The 17850-nt window shown below is 37.7% G+C and overlaps 1 protein-coding gene across 2 annotated transcripts; it reads right to left on the bottom strand.

Moving 5' to 3' along the window:
- Positions 1–2727: 2727 nt before the first annotated feature.
- LOC105033612 (serine/threonine protein phosphatase 2A regulatory subunit B''beta) lies at positions 2728–17565 on the bottom strand. 2 transcript variants are annotated; one of them, XM_010908483.4, is made up of 13 exons: positions 16870–17564; positions 13410–13658; positions 13195–13300; positions 13007–13106; positions 11522–11627; positions 11212–11302; positions 9496–9637; positions 7596–7743; positions 7365–7474; positions 6369–6525; positions 6153–6278; positions 5884–6036; positions 2728–3273 (listed from the first exon to the last, which is right to left on the bottom strand). In XM_010908483.4, exons 1-12 carry the CDS (start codon positions 17017–17019, stop codon positions 5896–5898), a joined length of 1626 nt encoding a protein of 541 aa, XP_010906785.2. In that variant the 5' UTR covers positions 17020–17564; the 3' UTR covers positions 2728–3273; positions 5884–5895. The 2 variants fall into 2 exon arrangements, with proteins under 2 accessions (XP_010906785.2, XP_010906786.2); XM_010908484.4 differs by lacking the exon at positions 2728–3273 and adding an exon at positions 3451–3699 and having other exon boundaries at positions 16870–17565.
- Between the last annotated feature and the right edge of the window lie 285 nt (positions 17566–17850).

The raw sequence follows: 17850 nt of genomic DNA on the forward strand, positions 1-17850 counted from the left end.
ATGCACGTGTTGATGACTTGATGTTTCTGAGATTTGGTCCTACGGAGCCTCGCTTACAAATTTAGTTTTCCAATCTACCTCGCAGTAAATGGGGTCCCGCGGGTGACATATGACCGTGTATCATCGTGCGATATTGAAGCAATTTTTTAGTTTATATTTTTTTTGATATTTTGTAAACTTTCTGTTCTCGTGGTAAACGTACAAGTCTGGTGGGCGAAATTTGAAATTTTGACCTCTCTCCGTTCTTGTTCCAGGAAAAAATTCTATTTTTTATTAACGTTGATGGGTAGAACTTTTTTTTAGAAAAAAAAGAAAAAGAGAGGAGAGAGAGAGATGGGTAGAACATTTGGGAGGGTTTTAAAGACACCGATGGGAGCTTTAAAAAAAAACTGTGGGGGCACCGTACTGCAAAGGCCGGGTCTCTTTAAATAAAATGCCATGCATGCTCGAGGGAGGAAGAAAGTCTCGACATTGGAGATACGTTTGCTAGGCTACATACACCGAATTTTTTCCCCCCCAGTTTCGACTGACAATGAGCGATTTTAACCGTTACAGGCTGACAGCTTTACCGGCGCATTAAATGAATAAAACAACGGCTAATGAGTTGACATTGATACATGTAACGGACCAATAAAATTACCAATATATCTAAAAAAAAATTTTGGCCGCATGCACAAAATTTAATTCACAAAAATGAGTGAGTAATGTCTATCCAAAATGATTGATCTTTCCCTGCAACGTCAATCGAGGGAACATACCTCCTATAATTCTCAAAGCACTCCAAATGCCCTTTTTTTTATCTATCTACTTAAATTTTATAATGACTATTATATGGTCCAACAATATATATTATAAAAATAATAAATTATTTTTTGACACGAAAGATACAATCTGAATTCATCTTGTCTATACCTTATATCTAGAGTACAAAAGGTGAAGGAATGGATCTCCATTCATCTATGCACCTATGTGCTCGGTAGTCTACGGGTGAAATAAGATGCCAAGACAAATGAATTGGATAATCAAAGACCAGCTACCCTCATAAATTGCTCTTAAAATATGCTATGAGGTATTTGCTAGAATGGTATCATTGCTTGTTACTTGAGTAAGATTAAGAGTTTAATTTCAGTTGGAGACAATTTTGAAGAAATAATAAAAGTATAGAATAAAAGGTAATAGTCAACCCCTTATAATCCCATAGGCATTTATAGCAAATTCGACGGTATAAATTAGAGATGATAATGGATAAGATGCCCGTCAAATTTGTTCTACTCGTATCTATACCGTTTAAAATCTCCATACTTGAATCTCTCTTAAATCCGATTACAAATATAACTAAAAATCTCAAACCCATCCTATTTAAAATTGTTATACCCATCGGATAGCCGAACCCACCTAATCATGCTTTATTAGGATTAGGTTATTTGAGTACCGAACCCCTTTGACTAAAATATCATGAAACTCCATAAATTGAAAATTTTGCAGCCAAAGAAGAATCCTTTTAATAAAAATCCCCAAGCCCCACAAAAAAATATCATGCTTGCACCAAGATTTAGCTCTCACTAACTCACTCTGCCACAACTCACGCAAAATCCCAAATGCTTGAGAAAAACCCCTAGTCAAAACGTAAGAAATCTCTCCAATCTTCTTCAAGTGCTCTCCTTCTCCATAGATCTCAAAAAAAAAAAATGAAAAAAAATAAAAAGATAAAAAAAATAAATAATCAATCTATGTGGAAAAAGATTTTACTTTTTATTTTTTTTCATTTTATTTTTGATTTTATGAATTTTTTCTATATTTTTTCTGATATTTCCTCTATTTCTTCCATCTTTTTTGGATTAGGTGGGACGCTCGGAGCAACAGCTGAATTGAGAAGCATAGACGATGGCTAGGGTCTTATGTTGGTATTTATATATAACCGGATTGGGATAGCAGATACCCAAGGGAGAAATCCCAAACTCATTCAGATTATAATTTTACATCTCAAAGCTGTCCTAAACCCTATAGTATATTGTTAAACAAGCCCTCTTAAGATTTGGAATGGATTGGATATTCGAAAAAATCTGCGCAACCACCACCCTCAGTACCGATCCACCTATAGGTAGATTCAACCTGAGAGATAAAATAAGAGAGGATAGCTGGCACACCGGAAGAGCAGCTGCATCAAAGACACGAGGAATTCTTGCAATTCGACAGCAAATTCAGAATAATCTCCTTAGCTTTCAGCACGGTGCGCCAACATGGAAGACAGTTCAATGGGTTATGGTTTAGACCACAATCGTCGGTCTCCAAAGTCGCAGGCTCCGTACCAAACATTCCGAGATGCCACGTCGGTCCCAGATCAACCATTAGATGGAATACAAAAAGAAAGGGCGTTTAGGACTTAGGAGGTGCAGAGTAAAAGCGCTTTCCTGTAGAAATGCAGATTAAATACTCCTACTAGAAGTCGCATTATTGGTAGTGCAGAATCTGACCATGACATAGCAACAAGGAGCAAGAAATGTTGACTAAATGGTTTCACAAATCATAAATCTTGCCAACAAGCTCTCACCTGTTCCCTCCGACAGGAGACTGGTGATACTACAGAACCAACTGTTTACGCAACTTGGGAGAAACTTTTTTATCAGCCAACTTCAAACATCAAAATTATATAATGCGAATACTAAATTCCACTTAATTTTAGACAATTACCCAATTTTATTCAGCAAATAAATCAACAAAGATAGGTGATAAAAGTTTTCCCATCTTTTTTCATCATATAAATTTAATCAGGAGAATAATATGTTACAATAAACCATCGCATAGGATACCATCAGAACAGGAAAAACATGCCGGGGACAAGCTAAGGATGTAATTACCTTCTTGTGCTTCCACAAACGGTAGCAAAAGAAAAGAAAAAGAAAGCAGCTGAAGACCAAACATAAATTGATTCTCTTCTAATTATAAGGCCAATAATCCCTAAAAGCACGGTACCTGGCCGGAATAATTGGAATAAAAGAAAGGATCAGTCACTGCGCTCATTTTCTGTGCATAATTCGGCATAGCTGTGACGTGAATGCCACTTGCTTTCACTGGCTCGAGAAGAAAAAATTTTGCACATAGGAAAAATATATGATTTGGAACCAGAACTGTATGGTGAAGTTTGTAATTAATCATCAATGGCGGATGCAGCTGCCAAGATCCTTCGGAGGAGCATGCCCCACAATTTTATGGAGCCGCCTCTGGGCCACCTTTGAGCAAGCATCCAAAGGACCATAGCATTTTTTCAGGTACCTGCATATGAACCACAAAACGAAGTATGAGGAAGATCTACCATCAGAAGCCGGATTTGAGAATAAGCTAGCCTACTGTTATTCATTACCGGAGAAGCAACAGAAACATGTTACTTTTATGTTAGACATGCACATTCTTACAACCTATATAGAAGGGAGCCTGGTCTGACAAGGCAGGTCCGTATTAGCATGTCAAAAGAAGATGCCTAATGCCACTCTAGCATTTTCATTACAATACAATCCTGATAAGCATAATTTGAATGCAAAAGGAGTCTGCCAACAAAGGAGAGAACAGAGATGGGCTAGACCTACCGCAGAGTCCAATGACAACAGGAGTTCAAAGCTTGACAAAAAGAACCTCCAGCCTCAGTCTACATATTCCAAATACTTGTTCCAGCTCTAGCACGCTATACCTTCTGCCCTAGTGCTAATAAGTAGAAAATTCATTGAATTTTATTAAAAATCTTGGCGGCACACCGCCGCCCCCCCCCCCCCCCCTCCTTCCTCCTCCTCCCCCCCCTTCCTGAAACCAGCATTCCACTTGTTCCCACCTGTCTGAATCTTGATTCTAGAATCTTGCGAAAGCTAACTAATTTGATTAATTGTTAGCATGGCCCATCATGTCTGAATATGTTAGTCCAATACCTCTTGGGTCCTCTCGTGCAATCAGGGACCATAGAAGTCAATTTAGAGATCAAAATCAAGGAAAGAAGTTAGCTTATTGATTTCAACAGCAGCATAATGAGAACAAAACTAGGGTATACAGTCAATCATAATGAGAACAATCAACTTAAACAATCTCGGATATGGAAAATATACCTTCAGAATTTGTCTAAACTATGAATTTCTGCACAAGATGGTGGCAAGCCAGAAAACAGAATTTTGGGGAAACAAAGAATAGCTAAGCACTTCAAAAGAAAGAAATAATTATCTGAACCGCGAGGGCACACATGATGTAAACTATGGCACGCTCAAAGGAAAACTAGAGGGGCAAAATAACCTCATAATGGAAAGTATAAGAAAGGTGAAAGGAAAAACCAAGAGAGTCAGAGTAATGACAGCAAGATGAAAATCAAGGAAGAAAAATATAACCAGCATGATGTACATGCTGCTCAAGGGAGAGCTCTTGCAGTGTTCCATGCTCTGTTGAAGGCAATGTTTGGGATGATTCGCCCTTCAAATCCAACAGGACTCAAGCATGAGAATAGAAACAAAGAGAATGGGGAAAAAGAAAACATTACAGCAAGTCTCTAGGAAGCCAACAAGGCTAGAACATCATTTGTCAGGTTAGAGCTTCCCATGCAGATTGGCAATGATAGAAAAGGGAGCGAACTGGTGCATGGAAAAGAAGAGTGGATCTCGCATGAGAAAGAGAGAGAGAGACAGAAGGGGCACCGCTCATAAAAGAAAAAGGGGATAAATGACAGGAGGTGCGTCACAAAGGAGGAGGAAAAGAAGAGCTTCAGCAAGAGTTGCATGGGTGAGATGGGAGAAAAAGCAGAAGATGGCAAGTCTGTACATTATACCCCATCAGCCCCTAAATTTAAGTTATGATGTAAGAGCTCTTGAATCATGGCCTATTCTCATCTAGTCTTGACCGTTAATAACCCGTTTTGTTTGGAGCTCCTTTTCGATTGTTAAACCATGTCATATCACTTAGGTTGTCATCTGAAGGACATGGAACAACTTAAGTTGGTGTTAAAGATGTAGAGGTGAAAAAAAAACCATAATTAAAGAAATGTGTCTGAGTAATGATAAAAAATTGAGCTATAAAGCTAGCAATTCCAGATCAAACTAAGCAGTAAACACAAGAAAAAAGAGCATGCGCATATAGTTCCAAGCAAGGATTCAAGTCCCTGACCATACCGGTCCATACCACCAATACCAACTTTATCAGTAAGGTACTGGTACCTGTATCCCTCCTGGTACTGCTTCATACCAATAGCTGGTACATCACCTCATTGTTGAGGTTTCTGCACCCAAAAAGCTAGCAAATTCCTAGATCAAACTTGGTGGTGAACACAGAAAAAGGGAGGGAAAAAAAAAGAAGAAGAAAGAAAAAAGGTCATGCCCTATGGTTCCAAGCAAGGATTTAAGTCCCTGAGCATACATGTTCATACCAGCCATACCAATTTTATCAGCAAGGTACTGGTACCTGTATGCCTCTTGGTAGTGCTGTGTAGTGGGTAGCTGATGCATTACTTCATTATTGATGTGTCGGCATGAAAACGCCTTACATGTGTTGGCACAAAACCATATTGTACCAGCACAAATACTGACACTTCAACTCTTGGTTCCATGTCAAATGTTTATGACAATATAGCAATCAATAATCTTTCCAAACAAAATGATTTGTAAACTCGATCTCATCAATTTTTTTTAATTACTGCTAATTAAACTCTCTAATCCCTTTTATACCACCTCAACAAGCCTCATCAGATTCATACATCCACTAATCATGGTCAGATCTCATGCAATTTCTAGTCACTCGTTCAACTACCTGGGAGGGGGAAGAGGAGGAAGGTGGGGGGATTGGGGGGGGGAGAGAGAGAGAGAGAGCATCCTGCACCCATAAATTATTATTTAATGAAGCAGAAAATCAGCTGCTCACCTCTGTTTGATTTTAAAATGGAGCCTCAAGTGACTCATCCCAAACATCTCCACTCCCATTAGAGGCATCTTCAGCATCTTCTTCCATAGAGAGCCTAATGTACTCTCTGTGTGCAAAACGATCCCATTCAGTCAAAGTTGGTTCTTCGCGCTCCTGCATAAACCATGCAAGCAGACTGAGACTCCATTTTAGCTGCATTAGCGACAGTCACTCCAATATGTCATGCCACTGACTTTCAAAAAGTTCATCCACACAAATAGTGCACTTACCTGACGAATGAGAAATGGATCACGAGTTTCAAATGCCATGAATTTGTTCAGATTGAAAAGGATGTTAAAAACATTTCCTGAAAGTTTATTGCCTTTTAAGTCACGTAGTGTAAAGTAACTCTCATTCTGCAGAGAAAGAAATTGTCAGAAACATCTAAATTATGCCTACATAAATGATAAAAATATATGCTGTGCAGAAAGCAGCTGTAGGGTGACCTCTGGTGCAATCATATCAATCATCTGGCATAAAATGTCCTCAAAGAGTACAGGTTCCTGTGCCATGCATTCCATACGATGCAACTGCTCCTCATAAAAGAATTGCATTTCATTGGGAGTCAGAATTCCATTTCCGTCCAAATCTATACATTTGAACCTGAAAATATCAGTGAATAACTTTAATAGACAAAGAGGCACTCAGAAAAGCAAATTCTAAATTAATAAATAATCCAATCTCTTAATAAAGCATGTGTTGAAGCAAGATTTAGTAATTGATAGGCCCCAATCCACCAGCTATCACTGAGCAGAGATTTTAACAACTTGATGGTATGTTAAAACCTCCTAATGTTGATCTGTGCAGGCCTCTTAGATTGATACAGTCCATAGCTTTTCATTTAGTTTTGTCTAGCTGCTGTCTGAGAAAATTTTTTTCCACCTCATCATTGTCAATGCCTGCCGAGATTAGTTCCCTCCATGGCATAGAAATTTTTAATATGAACAACCATGTAACTCTCTCATGTTGTCTTGATGTGGGGATAATCTCCTGATTCCCTTTTCAACTTAAAAGTCATAGGAAAAGCCTACCAATATAAATTCCAAAACAACACACTAGAGAATGATAAAAGATATTCAGCAGTGGACAGATAATCATCCAGATTGACATCTCTATATGATACACCAATTACTAAAAAGCCATATTAAATACCAGGGTTCTCTCTGACTCATTCCTCTATTATGACTTGAGAAACAAAAAGGGGCCAGGTTTTGACAGGAAAACAAATCTCCATCTATTAAAAGAAGTTTCCTATTAGAACGAGGGAAAATATTATCAAAATTTAATGTGTTTTGCAAAAGATCTTCCAATAAAAAAAAACTGAACAATGAGATAAAGCATTAGGCTGAGCAACAATAAAATAATATTATAATAGAAATTCCAGTAAATCAAGTACAGAGGACTTGTAATCTATGAGTTATTTCCCAAGAGTCGAAAATTACCAATACTCAAGACTAGGCTCAGATGATTTATCTTCCTCTGACAGCATAAAATAAACAAAATCTTCGTAACCCATTTTTCCTTCAACCATACTAGTAAATTTCCTGGGTATCTAAGGAAGTTAAGACATATACAGTGTCAGAAAGAATTCTAAGAATGTAAATCAACTATGACTAAACCTTCATGCTATTTTAATCAATCTGAAGAGTCAGGACAGCATTAAAAATACAAACCTGTGAAAAAATTCTATCGACGATTCTATACGTCAGTGCATGGTTTCCATATCTGATGAGATTCTCTTTGTCAATCAAGAAATCATGATCCGTATCAAGTTCCCAAAACTTGCAGTATATTACATAGAAGTGCTCATAGGAGAAGTACCTGCAAGAACAGGCAAACTCAGAAAACTCTATCCCACTGTCACCCACTGAGAATAAGTTAAGAAGTCAAAGGTTCAAAACTAGTGCTAAAATTTAGCAAAACAAGCAATAATAGAAGAATATGTTGGTTCTTCTCAAACTTTATGGTTCATAATAGGTACATGACTACATACGTGACAAACACCATGATGCATTTTAGATTTGCTTCATTTTTAGATCTAGGTAATTTTAATTTAAAAAGATCTATTTCCTGTTAGAATTGTTGTTTTCTAGTGCTATGGAGTCAATATTTCAGCCAATGGTGTCTGTAATTTTCTGATTTAAGCATCTTTCAAGTAGATTAGAGACTTTATATTTTCTTGTAATTCTTGGACTGAGTTTTTGAACTAATTTATAAATGGGTGCTGAGTCTTGCTTTCCTTGTGATCAGTGCCTGCAGAGTGTAGATTCTCTTTAAGGTGTAGATTGGGATGTGGAAGTTTTTGAAATCATTAAGCTTGCATTTCAAAGTGATTCAAATGTCATTCTATCATGGTTGTCAAACTACCTAGGCAAGGCCAAGCGGTGGACCCCTTGTATGGTCTAGGTGGCCACCTAAGCGCTTAGGCTACCGCCTAAGGATGAAAGCTCTCCATGTCTTTATTATGTGTACTTTTAATCATAAGCATAAATAAGCATGTACAAGTATCATATCTATACTCTTTTTTTCACCATATATGCGATCATCAACCTTTTTTTCATCCTTTAAACATCTAAAGATTAAAATCATAAAGAAAGCAGCAACAGCATGGCTGCCACTGCAGCATCCAGAAAGCTGCAGAACATAGCCAGACAGCTAGCACCTAGCAAGAAGCAGGAAACAAGCAGACTAGAGCTACCAAGAAAAAACAAAAGGAAAAATTTAGAGGAAAAAAGTGGGAAAATGGCCAAAATAAGAAGAAGTATGCTGGTATTGCAGCCACACCAGCGACTTGCCACTGTTGGCTAACCTGTCGATAGCTATTGATCAGTCCACTAGCTATTATGATGTTGGTGGTAGCCCTTCGCTACACTCCCAGATTGTCCCATATGGGCCACGAATTGCAAAAGAAAATTGGAGATGGTGGTGGTTTTTTGTTTTTTTTTTTTTCTTTTTTTTCCAAGGGAAGGGAGATGAGGAACCTCAAAGAGGTGGGGTTCAAGCTGGCTTGGCCTAGGCAGTCCAAACAAATTAAATGTCTGGGCGGCCACTTTGACCAACATTTCATTCTATATAAGATTTCATGTAAAACCATATTTCACTATTTTCAGAAAGTCTTTAGTAATCTCTTTTTAGGAAAGTTTGAAGACGAATCAATATGGTCCTTAAAAATATTGAAGTCAGTTTTTAATTTATAGAAAAGACAGAATAATTGAAATATCTGAATTTGGTTTTGGATCTCTGCAAAAAGAGCGAATCTGGAATAGAGCCTAAATTCCTAAAACATGAACTAACTATCTACATCTTTTCTATGCCACATCCCCTACAACAAGATGATAATTGTGAAGTGTTCTCAACAAACCTCCTCACCAGCTGGGGAAGGGAAAAACATAATAGCATTATATAATTAACAACACACTTTCATATCAACTAGAAGGGACTAATGCCCGATTCTAGACCCCCCAGACAGAACAAGGATATTTAAGGGCACCTAGAGTGATATGGACAGAGTAAACCATACCAAAATTCTCAATAAACCAGATGAACTGTATATTTTTATTTAAGGAAAATTACCTCAAAACTTTGTTAATATCTTCCTCCTCATCAGCATGCTGCATTGCAGCAATTAAATTCCCGCGTTTCAATTCTCTAAGGGTAAGCTGGCCATTTCCAGATCTATTCACATAGTAAAAGATTCTGTATATAACAGTCTCCGCTGGCAACAAGGATTAGAGATCATATGCATCAGAGATAGAAAATGTTGATGACATCATGTTGAGAAAGATTAATAAGCAGTAAAGCACCAAAAGTTCAGACTAAGCTACTATCCAAGAGTGTTAAATAGAATATGTGATAAGCCATTAAATACTGAATGACATAGCATTGGTTGTTCGATGTCAATGTTTTTGTTGCAAGAATTGATGCAAAAAATTCACCAAGCAAATATTTGAGAAAATTCCAGCAAATAAATGATACAAGAGAAAGAAAAGCCATGCAACAATATGATCAATCACAATATCTTGCACCAAACGCATCCACAAAATCATGGGCAGGCCAGCTACAAAACATAGTCCAGACTGATATAGATGGAAACAATCCTTCCCTAAACATTACTTCTATTTATCGCCATTTGATGACAAAACAGTTAGCAGGAAGCATACCACCAATAGGAACAAGCAGAAGATTCGCAGAATTGGAATGATGACTACCAATATGGCAATATGTGAAACCCACCTCAATGGAACAGCATTTTGTTTATTGAATTAATCAAATGTCTTACAACAAAAACCCACTAATCCATGAAATGCAATTTTAGAATAATTTTTGATGATTGTCATAATATTACATTCCTAACTGGATTAAATTCCCAAAAAAAAAGAACCAACTTATCAGAAAAAATAATTAATAATATGAGAAAAATTTTGTTCTAGCTAATAGAATGCTGCTTTCCTATTTATGATATGAAAAGTGATATAGAAAAGGTATGCATATAAGCTGAGATGTACAAAAGTCCACAACTTGTGTCAAAATCTAGAAAGTGACTTGTACACGTGCTGACAGTGCTTCACATGCCATCATGAATCATGATCTATCAAAAGTCCAGCCCACTCCTCATCCAGTAACGAATGTCCTTGCCAACAAGTCTCAGACTTTTTCTCTTACCAATTAACATCAAAGGAAGCATATGTTGACCTAAAAAAAAAAAATGAAGCATAATGATTGGACAGAATGCTTACATGTTTGTCAGTTACCTCATGTCCTCAATAAGTGTAGATGCTTCCACATTTTCTTGCATCAAACATGTTAAAACTATATGCAAGTTGGACTAAAGTAATGTTCACAAATCCATGGACCTTCCACTGCTGAAGTATCCACATTGTATTCTTATGCAGATCGATTATTTAAAAAATAATTAAGCTTGTCCCAAGCAGTAATCTCATGGCTGCTTAACTTATTCCACAACATGCATCATTCTTCCCTAATGCATGACCTTGTATTTTCCAAGTATATACTGACTTCTTACACTTTTAAATCTTTTCCTAATCACTTTATCATCCAAGTGAAATAGGCCAGAAACAAACTTTGGTGGTTCTCAAGTTAAAGGTTTAGCCTCTACAGACATAAGAATGTAAAGAATAAGCACAGCACCAGCAATGACATGTAAACATGTTTTTCAGCTTAAAAGGATAATGCTGATCAGCAAAATAAAAAATCCCTCTGTCAAACACTGAGATAAATTGGATGATCAATTCTGTGATTATAAACATGTGAAACAATAAAAGAACTCACCATATCTTTCCTGAAACTCAGGTGTGCCCTGTAAGAATTCCAACCCTGGATGGGTCGCCAAAAGTTCTCGAAGGACAGGTTTAAAGTCCTCCTATATCAGATAAACTTGAATTAAAAATATATATAGATACAAGTGAGTGAGCTCCTGTCGAAATAAACTAAACTATGCAACTCCAGCAACCTATAGTCATAGGTTAACTGTACAATGGTTAACCGTACAAGGGCCTCAATCTGTATGGCATGAAGGTTATAGAGACAAAGCAATGCAGAAGTGGCATCTTAAAAAGTTTCAGAAACACAGAAGACAGACCTGAGTGAGGTACTTGCGATCAGGTTGCTTCAGAATGATAAATATCTGGGTGGCTATATCTCTTGTCATCATGTTGCCATTGACCCAATAATCAACAAATGCATCCCTAAAATCACATCATGGTCCAGCTAGTTAAAGTTAGGATTTAGGAAGAAGAAGACCTATAATGAGAAGATAGGGCAGTAACTATGAAATTAAGTCCCCAACAACTCCAGTAAAATTGGAACGCGATATAGAATTGGAGGGGAGGAACCTGTCATGACCAAGAATTCTGGAATTCACCTATACCAAGTAATTACAGCCCTTTATTCATATGAAAAAAATGAAATAGCATTACAATGTTACCTCCCTAGTGTACAACCATATAAAACAAAAGGTACCTCTAAGTCGGAGTTCTATAACCAATTGAAACAGAACTACAGGATAAAAAATGTCTACCAGAGAACACCACCCCCCCTTGGAAAGAAAAAAAAAAAAAAAAAATCAAACAACAGTTGCAAAATTCAAATAAAAGATTGCCATACAGCTCAACCAGTCCAGTGAGTACATAACCATATAAAGTTTGTGAAGGCTTCTGAGGACTTGTACGAAGATAGGGATGCAGTCCATCACACAAATCACAACTAGTTTCCAGAAACTTCAACACCATCACAGGTATAATTCAGTAGAAATGAACTTGGAGAAGATAACACTTTTGGGCCTATCATGTCTGTGTGAGTAATGTTGAGATGTCTTTCCAAGGAATAGTTTGTCATTCATATGTTCATCTGGTGATTAGGTTATATCTAAGATTATGTCTAAGTTCTTTGACCAAGTAATCACATTTATGGGCCTTCTGACTTTTTTCTTAGACCAACCATTCTACCAAGTCAGCCAATTAACCCAATGGGTCAGACCAACTTACATTTCATGCCTAGGTGTTAAGATGAATGAATGACATCATATCAATTTAGGAGCCTAGCTTCTCAGCAATCTAATAAATTAAGTAACAGTGAAATGGTCTTTTAATATAGTCCATAACTTGAAATAGTTACTAGGCATTTAAAACAAACAACCACTTAAATGGTAGGCCAATAAATTTAGGGCCCTGATGCACAAGAAAAACAGTTAGGGGTTCAACTGCACAGCTATAAAGACTGAAAGCTACAAGTACCTTGAAAAATGAAAGAAACATTTTTAGTTGTTAGTAAGTTGCAACTACAATTTTGATAAAATTATGAAATAAAAAGGGAAAAGAAGATGCTCAAACTTTAAAAGCCATGACTTAAGTTTGTCCTTAATTGACCACAAAGGACCACTAGCACTCCCATAGTACAGGAAATGAGGGTGAGAGATAACCATCAGAATAAGGACGATCTAAAGACTATCACCCAGCCAAAAAAAGAAGGTAAACATGGAAATATTCAAAAATCATAAACAAAAGTTGAACTGAGTTTAGCATATGACCTTGCATTTTAAATGTCAGAAAATAGAAATATTGCATACCTTGTTACAACTCCAGTTCGGTCGACATCAATTTTTCTAAACAGAGCACTAGAAAAGAATGATGGTAGCTTGCAAATGTCCCTTGTGATGGATTTAAATTCTGATATGCAAAGACAGAAAATATTCAAATGCTTCAGATGCAGTTTAAGAATTTGAAAAAAAATGGGCATCTCAAAAGAGTGATTCACCATGAATTTGTAGTCCATCCATGTGGGCAAAGAAAAGATGATCAATTCTGGATAAGCACTGCTCTTTCAGTTCTTTTGGAGGTGGACGCCCATTTTGAAAATAGAACTGTAACGGTATGAATCAATCAGTAAGAACCAAATGTGGCTTTTAGCTCCAACTGCTCGGAGAAAATGTTAGTGTCTACACATGGTAAAGTTTAATTGGACAATAGTACCTGAGGTATGACCTCTCTCACTGGCTCACTAACTAATTTTAGTGGAGATCCAAATGATGAAACTCCAGTTCCTGCACCACGTCTTACAGCACGAGGAGATCCAGAAGTGCTTCTAGGTGATAGAGGAGGTGCACTGCCAGCAGGGAACATGGAAGGCAGTGAAGTGCCTGCTGCAGCATTTGTACTGTTAGAGCTGCCAGGAACATTCAGGGGTGCACCAGTTTTTGCATCCTCGATTAATGATTTCACCTACACCAAGGAGGGAAAAGAAAGAAGCAAAATTTTGGTGGGTGTCGGCTTCATTTACTCTAAATTTACAAAGTCAAGAAACATGGAAGCATAGAGAAAAAGGTTACAATACAACAAATTGTGACCTCTTACCACTTAATCACTTGTTAAGCAAGTATGATGAACAATCATGACATTAGGATTGATACAATGGCCACTTTAACTCATAGACAGACTTCAAGTTACCGACATCCAAGGCTGGATGGACAGTGTAATACTGGATGGACAGCTGGTATATGGCAAATCAGGCTTGAAGCACCCCATATTGTGTCATATTTTGGCCAATCAAACTTCTACACTTGGTACTGCTTTTCTTTATTACCTTTATCCTCCATGCCACCCCATGTCAACTAACCACATCAGCTACTGATTGACGCATATCCATATATCAAAACTTAAATCATTGATCGGTATGTTTTGTGTCCATCTTGTTCAAGATTAAATGTTACTAATAGATGACGAAAAGTCAATTAACCAAACAAAAGATGACACTTATCAGCGCAAATAATCAAAATCACATGATAATAAGTGCATAGAAACTCTTAAGAGCAAGCTAACATTAGGTTTTTTTTTTTAAATATATATATATATTTGTGGAGTTGGGTTGGGAGGGGGGAGCAGTGTTTACTTTGGAGGTAAAATAAATTGTTTTGATACCCAAGCATCAACCTTCCAGCAGGTGCTCCTCTAGTGGGTAAATCTTTAACAAATGAATTCTCTACATTTTTGCGGCTTCTTTAGCAATTGCACTTCTGATCAATAAACTGTCAACCATTAGATGTCACAACTAGATAGTTCCCAGGTAGAGTATAGCCTAACTCTTTCATCTTCAAGTTCACCAAAATATGAAGGAAATTAAAATAATAAGCCATCCATCTTCATATCAATATCGTCAAGCCTGTCATTGTTTTCTTTCATCTTGTAGGATCTCTTTGCTGTGATTATAATGTAACTAAATCTATAAACAACAGGCATTTGATCCTCCGATTGAATATTGAGGAAAGAGAAAGAAAGATAGATTATATCAAATCAACAAGTGAATCCTTAAGATCAAAGCCTAAATATGAACATATCCAATTTGCAATAGAAAAGAAGGAAAACCAGAAAAATTGACTAACACTTATCTTATCTTCATCTTGAAGAAGGCTTGACTCCTATTTGCTCCACTAAAGCACCTTTTATACTACAATAGTCTAATTGGAGCTCTCACTCTTTTCTGTCCACTGTCCATCATCTTACTTGTAATCAAAATGTCAATCTCCTTAAGCCAACTACCCCTTTAAGTGAACAGGATGTCAACCAAGCTTCCATGTGAAGTTCAACATTTCATTTCACAACTCCAGTTCCCCGCCTTCAGCCCATGAGACCAACAAGCATTCATGTCCTTTGGCTCCATAACGCCACTTCATCCGCTCCATCTTATCTCTAAGCATTGGGTGTTCCAAACACAACCATTACAATCAAAAGGGTTTAGGGCCTTAACTCCCTCCATTGGAACCAAGCACAACAGAAGTTGACTAAAAATAAGCTTGTGTAATATATCTCTACAATGATAGGCAAGCATGATCCAGAGAACAGAATTTATGAAAATGAAAAATAGGATCCCTTCCCCACATTGTTTTGAGTTGACCTCTTTAGCAATGAGTATGAGTTGACTAATTCACTTTGTTTAACAGAAGTCAGAAAGTCAGAAATAAATTTATTCATAATGTAGCAACCAAAGGTTCCAGATTCCAGGATATGTTACACATCTTGCCACAGAAAAATTCATCAAAATAGCCATTTAAACACCTAAGCAATTTGATGGCTACCATGAACTGGTTTCCTATGCCAGTTGCTTATTCCACTTGGGTTCTAAACACAGTTAAATGTTTGGGCAGACACTGATAACCATTTAAATAGTGAACTAGCAGTGGATTCAAATGTTCAATATATTTGATTATTGTCCTAACAATTAATGTAAAATCTAATATATACTACATAAAATGTTCTTCCTAACAAATGAAGAAGGTTAAGGCAACCAAATGATATAGCAAGCCATAAGGAACTATGTGACGATTATATTGCATCTTCTATTTATTTATTGCTGCACTCTTTTAAGATAAACTTAAACCTACATGTGCTAATGGAAGCGCACAAGGATAAAATTGATCGCTCCTTGTACTTGCACCCAAGCCAACCTCTGTTCTCATGATATGAAAACTGCTTTGATAGCCACAAAGGTAAAGAGAAAAATGTCTCCTCCCTCCAATTGTATGACTAATTGGTGTGCTCACCACCAACCCCTACTTTGTTTTTATATCAATTTTGTTTCTTTTTCTTTCATCTTTATATTATATGCTTATTTTTTTCTTTGACCAATGCAACTAAAACATATCTCTCATTTCTCTTCAGCATCTGACCACCATCTTCTTCTTCTTCTTTTAGTCCTTTTTCTTCTTCATCTTCTTCTGCTTTCTTATTTCCATTGCTGCTCATATATCATTTTGACCTTTAATGTTCAGGTCGATTTTAATGTTATGGCCCATATCAAATAGAGAATAGCTGACAGTTCATTTAGTTACTATTTTTGTTTACTTATGAAGAGATACATACATTTATTAGGATATTAGACTAGAAGATGTGCTCACCTTCTATCATGATCTCTATGCCACTGAATAGTCCAATAACTGTTCAGATGATTTAAAGATCAAAAAGCATTTCAGCTCTAGGAATTTGGCTTGATATAGCTCTAATCCTTGTAAACAAACTTACCATCAAGAAGGTTCTTAACTTTTAAAACGAAATTAGGAAAAAAAAGGAAAAGAAAAGAAAGAAGATCAGGTTTCCTTTGAAAAGCTCCTGCAAATAAACTAGTTATTAAATTCAGAATTTTGGCTTCCATCATGCTGTATGTGCTATCTTACCCTCTAATGACCTACAACTACAAGCTCGAAAAGACCTGGTTTCCGTACCAATTAAGTTAAGACCATTGTCCTGAATCACTGATTTTTTTAATGATGTTCTCCGAGTAAATTCCAAAAGAAAGGCAATGAACCAATATGCATAAAAGATTTCGACCAATTTGCCCCTCAAAAAATTCCAGATGACCATACAAAGTATCCTGATCAGAAGGAGCCAAAAAGCCCACAGAAAATTAGAGAACAGAGTATATTCGTTATAAAAGAGGTACCAGTCTAGAGGTTTCCGGAAGCGTCAGCCACTGTGAGTAGAGCCCTTGTGCAATCTCGGGGTTCTGTTTCAACGCCAACGGAGAAACCTCCGATAGCTGCAGCAGGTCCGGGTCGATGGCCGTAACGTCTCTTTCGACTTCCGCATCCATCCCCACCGTTCCCTATCTCTCTCATACACCAAGAACAGGAGGCGATGCAACAAAAGAACCCTAAATCCCCCTCTCTTCAAGAAAACCCAACAATTCCCTCCTAGAAATCACAGCAGCCAAACCCTAGCTCTCCACACCGCTCCAAGCCAATCCAGGCCCCCTCCATTCCCCCGGCACAGGACAAACAGCATCCAAGCCTCCAATCCTGGACACAGGAGGCGGAATTCAGCAAGGAAGCCCCTGGATTTCAAGCTGGAGAGCTGGATTGCACCTCAGATCGTTCCAAATCCTGGTTTTCTCCGGCTCCGGGGCTTCAGAGATTCGGATCGAACACAAGACCTGCTCGCTCGAGAGGCGGAGAACGATCGGAAGAAAAGAAGACACCTAGAGATTAATGTATCGGGGATCGGAAGGGGCCACCCGGATCGAAAGACCCACGCCTCTCGAAGGAGGAGGAGGAAAGGGAGAAGCTTGGACCTCGAAACCCTCGCAGAAAGGAAAGGAGAGAGAGAGAGAGAGAGAGAGAGAGAGAGATAAAAGGACCATCCAACACAGCAAAGGCGAGACCTAGAACGCCAAATATAACGGCAAGAAAATGCCTCCGAGGCTCAGCCGCTCAGCACTGACAGAGAAGGCCCAGGGTATGACGTATCTATTCGTATGCATACATGCAGCTATCTGTATACGGTAGTTATATACGGTGTACGCGTCTTGGAATTGGTCAATGATCTGAGCCGTCCAACTGATAGCATTTCTCTCTGATCTCGTGGCATTGGTAATGCGAGTGATGGAGAATGCATTGATCAGATGGGCAGGAGAACTTGACCCAAA

The sequence above is a fragment of the Elaeis guineensis genome, chromosome 4 (assembly GCF_000442705.2).
Source record: "Elaeis guineensis isolate ETL-2024a chromosome 4, EG11, whole genome shotgun sequence".
Taxonomy (NCBI): domain Eukaryota; kingdom Viridiplantae; phylum Streptophyta; class Magnoliopsida; order Arecales; family Arecaceae; genus Elaeis; species Elaeis guineensis.